The sequence below is a fragment of the Centruroides vittatus genome, unplaced genomic scaffold (assembly GCF_030686945.1).
Source record: "Centruroides vittatus isolate TY-2023 unplaced genomic scaffold, ASM3068694v2 contig_1322, whole genome shotgun sequence".
Classification (NCBI taxonomy): Eukaryota; Metazoa; Arthropoda; class Arachnida; order Scorpiones; family Buthidae; genus Centruroides; species Centruroides vittatus.
The window spans coordinates 121751-129948 of record NW_027120842.1 but is presented as its reverse complement, the minus strand read 5'-3'; the positions used below and the strand labels follow the sequence as shown (position 1 = coordinate 129948).

Genomic DNA, 8198 nt, shown 5'->3' with positions numbered 1-8198 from the left:
TTGAAAACAGTTTGTGATACAAATATTTCTCAGCAAGCAGTTATGAAAATTTGTTAACTAGCTTTCACTGCTGAGTCTGATATGTAGTTAACAATTACAAAGTTTATAAAAATTATTATAGCATGTGTTCATATTTTAAACACAAATTTATTTCATAGTGCTAATCTTTCAAGTCCTGTCTGATGCTACATATTAAATATGCTTTTCTGCATATTTAATATATAGAGCAGTATTAAGCTATGCTGTGATTATATCACAATTTTACAGAAACAATAGCAAGGTTGAGGCCGAAGTTTTAAAGGCAAAAACGTGTACGTTGGACGTCAGCGCTGCTTTCCTGTAAGTCTAAAGTTTGACAATGGTGTTTGGAAAGTCAGTGGAATCATGCTCCACATTCCAAACGCCATTGTCAAACTTCTAGGCTTACAGGAAAGTGGCGCTGAACGTCCGACGTAAACGTTTTCGTGTTTAAAACTTCAGCCTCAACCTCGCTAATAATGAGGAAAGCAAAATAAAAAAATAAATTGCTGCTACTATCTAAGGTTTTTATTTTGTGCACTAAACAAGAAATAAAGCAGTGATATTTAGTAGTGTGTAAAGCTTTCATAAACATAAAGCTAATGATATAGTATAAGAAACTATTAATTTTATAATGTTTAAAATTAACAAAATAACTAACATCTGTTTATTCCAATAATAATTAATTTTAATGTATTGATTCTGAAAACTGAATAGGAACTTAGAAATTGAGCATTTCTGAAGTTTATGCTTTCATCAACACTTTTATTAGGTTTTGTTTTGATAATTGAGAAAAAAATTCCCTAATTTTACACATAATACTTATAGGTTTTCTTAATGTTATAATCTGACAAAAACACTTTTTAGAAACCACTTTGGTATTATTTAATTTATTTTTAGATAAATGTTTTCAAACTTGTAAACTAGAATGAACATGCAATATCACTAAAGTGCTTTAAAATTCTTAACACGTTAACTGCCATCCGATGCGCCGACGGTCGTACTAATTAGGGCCGTACGGAGCCATCCGACCGCCCGTCATCGCTATAACCAATGTAGTTTCACTCAAGGTTAAATTATCCTGGCTTCGTAAGACATTGTTTTACATCCTAGTGGTGGCCTCTCGCGGACGTCTATGAAGTTCGTTTCTGACTGCCGGCCGTCGTATGGCCTCACGAAGTGGTCCGACGGCCGGCTGTCGTAGTTTTTTTTAAATAAAAAGCTATTTTATATCTAATAGTGTTTTTTTAATAGTGAATTGTTAAAAAAAGGAAAAAATATCGAAAACTAGTTTAATTATTCTCTTTTGTTACATATAAAGTAATTAATATTAAATATTACATGGTCTTATAGTCTCCGGTTTCAGGCCATACGATGGCCAGTCATCGTTGATATATTTTTTTAATTTTCACTCTACCGACTGTTATATAATGACCCTTCTATTTATATCATAATAAAATATTAAATATCAAATTTTCTCATTGTGGCCTGAAAAAATGGAAAATATCATATTACAGGTGGCAGTTAATGTGTTAAGAAAATGTATTTTACTTTATAATATTTATAACATCAAATGTTTAAAATAATATATTACAGTAAAACATTGGTAACAAATTTCACATAACTCAAAAGAAACATAAATTATGGGAATTTGTATATTTTTTAATCTCTAGATTGGATAACATAGCTTATGGAAGGCAATGGTGGAGGAAACCTTTATTTTCAGACATCATCCTCAATATGCAAAAAAAAAAAAAAAAAAAAAAAAAATTTTAGTGATGGTATATTACAAGGTATATTGTGTATTGATAAAAATATAGATTTTATATTTGAGATGATATGTTAGCGAAGCCTGCTCTATGTGGCTTACAATATTGCATTGACCTCAAAATTTGATTAAACTTTGCCATTTCCATTAATTATGGTTAGGAATCCAAAAATGTAATAAGCATTCACGTAAATGTAAAAATAGGGTTTCATCCGTGATGTTGATATATAGTGCTGTTAGAGTGAAAATTTCATGCTCCATGATGCAATGGAGTGCACCCAACAGAATTTAAGGGCTAAACATAAAAAAAAAAAAAAACAGCATTGCATGCACCTAATGGAAAATAAGTGCAAAAATTGAACAAAACACAAGAAAAAATAATTCATATTGATTGCTTTGTTCTTGGATTGCCTCTCCATGTTGGCAAGTGCAAGGATTGTCTCTTTGTACCTGACCAGGCAACAATTCTCTCTCCTGTGACCGGCAGGTACAAGGACCACTTCTCTAGTGGCATCTTATATACTACTTTTATATCTTATATACTGTATTTGAATAAGGTTGAAAACATGACTCTGTCACACTAATTTTATTAACTCTATGCGTGTAAAATCTGAATTATTGGAAGTGTGTTCCAGTTATTGTCAACAATGACAATGCTGACCAAACTATTTTTCAACCATTACTAGATCAGTTTTTAACTAAAATCTTTTTAATGATAAAATAATTTTGTATTGTTATTTATTGGGGTGATGTACAAGTTTGTGGTGTGTCATTTCACTTTTTTTTTTTAGAATAGTATTGTCTTGGAATGAAATCCTTGCATTGCGTTCGAGAAAATGAAACGTGAAAATCCATAGGAGCCAGATCTGGATGGTTTTCCAGTTAATTGGAGGTGCCGATTGATCAAAATTTTGTAGAAATGTGTTCCTGTTACACGTGTGTTTTGCTGGGAGTACATGTACCACACATTCTCACCAATGGCAACAAAAATCAATCTGTTGCTGTGCTCTGTGTCATCTGTGCTGCTCTGCTTTGCCAGTATTATTATGTGTGTGACTAACAGCAATCCTTTTTGTCCCACATTATCACAGGCAACAAGAAGTGATGTTGATATGTCAATGTGAAGAAAGGGAAAGAATGGCACAGCCCACAGAGGCAGACAATGCCATCTTGAGCCCAATCTTCATTTGTACAAGACAACATTGTACATATGGTTGGACATGGCAGGGTTTATCCGTCATGAATTACTTCCAACAAATTAATCATCACTGCTGCATGGTACATTGATCAACTTCACAGTCTGACAGAAGCCATTTGTGTGAAGTGGCCATGTTAGAGTGTATAAACAGCTTTTGTCATTAAGCTACATAGTGGATTTTGTTAAATGAAGACGCATAAGACTTTTAACTCTGTCCAATACATCTTGACATAATTTACCTACAGCTCTTACCCCTATTACTTTCACTCCCATAAAATTGAAATTTTCACCAATAGTATGAACGTTTGCTTTTACTTTTACTTTTCCAGCTGTTATATAACACAGGAAAGTATTGGAATCATGTCAAATTTGACCTCTGGATTTTTTGCAATTTCCACATTTTGAGATCCCTGAACCCAAAAAAGAAAAAATGGGGAAAAAATTGTGTATGTATGTTGGTGTCTATTTTGTTCAATATCGAAACATGGAGTAAAGATTAAGAAACAAAATTTAGTATGGTAACTTGCATATAAGAAGCATTGAAGCTATTAAATTTTGGTAGTTAAAGTTTAAGGGGGGATTATGTATCATATCTAAGGGATCTTAATGAAAATTTTAATTGCTATTGGCATTTACAATATTTAAAAAAGTCGTCTACTACTGATATCAATAGTATATATACAGGTATCCCTCGATTAATGCAGTTAATTAATACCTTAATGCTATTGTGCTTGTTAAGTAAAGACAGCTGTTAAAGCAGAGTTAATTAAAATTTCTGCCACATATATGAAGGAATTGCAGCAATTAATTTTGCATATTAATCAAATCCAGAGCTAAGCAAGGGATACGTGTACAAATGTTTGTAATTTTCAATTGGGGAAATTTCTATTTTTTAAGAATGTTGTATTCTAGTATATTTCATCTTTGAAATGTATAATAAATAAAGTAAGATTTAAATTATATATATATATAGTACTAAATAGTAAAAATTGAAGAATTTTAATGTATATTTGTAAAATTTAAAGAGAAATGTATCACGATATAGTCCAGCTTTAGCTCCCACCTACTTATTGTACATTCTAATGATAAAGTGAGCAGAACATGTTAAAAAAGAAATTTGTAAAAAAAAAAGAGGAAACTAATATAATGTATTTAGTTTTTTTAGTAAGATTTAAATTTTTGTACAAATAAATTATATTCCAACTGAAGGAGGCCAAAATATTAGACAACAAAGAAAAATAAATAGAATTTTGCTGGCGATTGTTTTCTGTCTCAGGTTTAAGATGTCTATATGATACCTGGTTTTGGAAAATCTGAAGTACTTTATAAATCAAAGAAATCTTGGCTTGTAACAAGAATTGTGTATACTTGTCGTGACTAGATTTGGTCACTTTTATAGACATTTGTGCTGGCCAAAATTTCCTTCAGTCTTTTGCCACTTTTGCAGATCTGCTGAAGAGACTCCTCTGTGTAACTTTACTTGGGCAGACTCATTTATCTGAGTTTTTGTTTTAAGCCGTCGGCTTTCCTTTGTAAGTGTGCTGTCCTTCTTTAAAGAGATTAAACTTTGGTAGTAACATCTCGCAGGATGCATAACTCATTCATTGTAGTAATTAAAAAAGTCCATCAACAAAATATAGAACTCGCTTATAATGAAAAAAGTTGGGTTTCTTTGAGCACAAATAATTTTTGTGCTGTGTTTTAAATAACATTTAAAACAATTTTTTGGTGTTACTGTGTTTATTTTATGTGTACTTAGACAAACCTGTATAACAGTTCTACTATTTATAAAGGCTACACATAACACAGTGATCAGTATTTACATATCTAAACATGGAAAAGGTACAGGTGGTTATGAATTTTTTGGTTCCTTTATAATCTTACGAGATCTCTGTTGTCGAGTGGCATGCACCCGTGCAGGAGAGAGAAAAACACAAAGAAGGTTAACACATTATTTTGAAAAAATTGTAAGATTTTATCTAAAATGTGATGAGAATGCATAATTTAACAGTATATGAAAGATATAAGTTTAATGTAGATTAATTATAAAAATTTATGATAATTATTTTCTCCTGCAGTTTTACTCTACAGCCTGTAGATAAATGAATCCTTCTATAGTCGTAAATTATCACTCCACATGACAATTATCATATGGTCAAAGGTAATTATGCAATCAATGTTGCAAATACAAACTACATTAAGATTGTTGTGTGCAATAAAAGCATCGGAAACAATTTTGGAATTGTTCTATAAATTTATTTATGACACTAAAGACAATTTTGTTTTGGCATTTTGCAATACAATTTAACATTTTATATTATTAGTTAATGATTATTAAGTATGTGTTTAATTAAAATTAATTTACAGTTACGTATGTACGTATGCACATAGAAAATAATGTTTAACCTTGAATCTTTTGTCAACACGGCCTTGTGTGAGAAGAATAGTTTTATCATCTGCAACCTTATCTACATTGACTTTGTACACAAAAGGCAAAGCATCAATACATTTTGATTTGATTTACTTTGATGTGCAGTTAAGTAAGAATTCCGGTGTCAGAAGGATGAAAAAATAAATGCTCCTGATCAGGATGATCACAATTAAAACTTATTTAAGAAAATTATAAAGAAATATATAAAGGTACGTTAAGTTTTCATTGCCTCATATATAACATTTAAGTTCTCTAGATAACTGATATTATGATTGTAAAGTATTTTAAAAATTATAAAACTAGAAATAATTATAGTATATTTATTATTTATTTTTTTTTAATTAATAGTGTCTTGATCAGAATAATTTATTGAATTTGCCGAATCATTCAAAATGGTAAATGTATATTTGTTTCCATTATTTCTAATAAAAGTTATAATTTTTCAGCATTTAAGTGATAAAATATAGCAAAATTAAATTATTTAGTTTAATATTTTTACAATTATTGAACACAAAATTTCATTTTTTATACACAAAACGTATTTAATATTTTGTAAATTTTATGTATTCATTTATTTTTTAAAAAATTAATTCAATGTAGATATAGATATAACTTATTCTACACTTGATGCTGATGTTTACATTTTGTTTTTGTAAATTTTACAGGAAAATTATCAGTTGTCAGATAATCAGATTCAAGGTGAGAGTTGTATTTTTCATGCTGTGTAAACTAAAATTGATATATCAGTCAAATTTATAGCTTCTGTTTTATTTTCTGTAGAGTTGAAAGCTGCCTTTTCGATGTTAGATAAGAATCAAGACGGTAGAGTTAGCGCAACAGAAATTAAATTTATGCTAGATAATTTTGGTATCTATCTAACAGATTCCACAATACAGCATCTTATACAACAAGCCAGCGGAAAGAGTATGTTGTTTTATTGTAAATAAGTGACGTAGCCCTTCATTTAATTAATGGTAAGTGTTTTTAGATGACGGACTAATAGACGAGTCTGAATTTCTTGCGTGGATGGCGTCCCACCAGCAAGCATTGACGGATGACGAGACCGAAGACCTCATCGCAGCTTTTAGGGTCTTTGACAGAGACAGAAACGGATATATCACACGGGTATAATTGTTTTTTGTTTATCATCTCTGAGTTTTTATTTAAATGATGCAAAATTTGTATAATAAATTAATTAGGACGAATTAAAAGTGGCAATGGATCTTATTGGCGAGCCGATGTCCGAACAACAGCTCGACGACTTATTGGAAATGATTGACGTAGACAATGACGGAAGAATTAATTATGAAGGTGAGACGGGTCTGTACAGAACTATATATATGTATTTGTAATTTGTAATTCTTATTATAGTTTACAATTTTATTTGCAGAATTTGTCAAAATGCTCTTATAAAAATAATTCTGCAACAAATTTTTGGAAGGAACTAAAAGCAAATAGTTATTGCCATTTGCTTTGGGCGTTTATATTGATGGAATATAGAAAATTTTTTATATAAATTATATATCTTTGTATTTGTTAAGTTTATAATAAAATATTAATATTTGTTTTTTATGTGACACAAAGTACTGAATAGTTTAATATTCACTTTAGTTATTCTCCTTATCTTTTGAAATCAGATAAGAGTTATATGTATGAAAACAGATATGAGGAAATAATTCAGTACAAAAACAAAAATTTCATTGGTGGCCAAAGCATGGTTTCAGAGACATGCAGCTCTCAAATATTAGTGTATTTGAGGGTGTAATAATGTGACTTACACAAGATACCTTGTATATTAAAGCTGCATTGCCTAGTAATGCAGCTTTAATATAACAGATAAGCAAGCCAATAATGTAGCCCATTTCAAATCAGTCTGTCCTTGGTTTGCTTATCCAGCTATATTTAAGCACTTTATTTCTTATGATTTATAGCTTGAATGGTGTTCGAAAAAACAGCGAGAACTTATTCAAGGTCCCAATATGTTAACTTATTTAATGTACAAAAATATATCATAACACAATAAGACTAATTTGTCTCATAACCAAAACAATATCCTTATGTCAGCACTGCTTCAGCTGAGGGTAGCATCACAGTGAAGTTAGTCTCAGCTGTAAATGAAATTCCAAATCAATGTTGTTACATATATTGTTTTAAATTTATGTGTTGGGCACTAAACTACAGATTATCCATATGTATATATAAGCCAGGGTCAAAGCACCTAAAAGGCTTTTGAGGCTTCCTAAATGTCAAATTTTATCATAAAATTGAAATTTTAATTGATCTTACCAAATAGAAAATGTGGAAATCACAGTTTTAACACACTTCCAACCAATAATGGCATGTGTGAAATATGAGACTAATCTTCAATAGTCTCGCATCTTGCAGCAGATTTCACACACAATTTATGTTTTTGTAAAGTTTAAAATAAATAGATGGAAAAACAGAAATAAATAGAGGAAAAAATTAATTTCAATCTGTCATTAAGAAAATATTATTACTTGCTTAATTGAATACTCAGCTCAGACTGGACATCATAAAAATTTATACCCAAATTTCTAATGTTTGTTTTATTTACTATAAATTTTTCATGCAGAATCATATCTATCCCAGTTTTGACTTTGCCTAGAATTCATGCAAATTTCATTACATAAAAAATTTGAGTCAAAATAACTTAATTTCAGTGCTTTATCAAAGGACATCAGGAATTAGTGAGCATTTTATCTCTTAATATTTTCAAACCTTTTGATTCATTGGGGGAATCTTAGAAGAAACGTTAGCAAGAC

At 30.2% G+C, this 8198-nt stretch overlaps 1 protein-coding gene across 1 annotated transcript; it reads left to right on the top strand.

Annotated features, from left to right (window-relative positions):
• The first annotated feature begins 4960 nt into the window (after positions 1-4960).
• Positions 4961-6987, top strand: LOC136990672 (calcium-binding protein E63-1-like). Its single transcript, XM_067289080.1, has 7 exons — positions 4961-5624; positions 5764-5810; positions 6081-6114; positions 6196-6339; positions 6404-6540; positions 6615-6726; positions 6806-6987. Exons 2-7 carry the CDS (start codon positions 5808-5810, stop codon positions 6826-6828), a joined length of 453 nt encoding a protein of 150 aa, XP_067145181.1. The 5' UTR covers positions 4961-5624; positions 5764-5807; the 3' UTR covers positions 6829-6987.
• Positions 6988-8198: the final 1211 nt, after the last annotated feature.

Coding starts and splice junctions, on each gene's coding strand:
- LOC136990672 (XM_067289080.1), top strand. Junction 6,115..6,195: donor GTCAGATAATCAGATTCAAG/GTGAGAGTTGTA, acceptor TATTTTCTGTAG/AGTTGAAAGCTGCCTTTTCG. Junction 6,727..6,805: donor CGGAAGAATTAATTATGAAG/GTGAGACGGGTC, acceptor TTTTATTTGCAG/AATTTGTCAAAATGCTCTTA.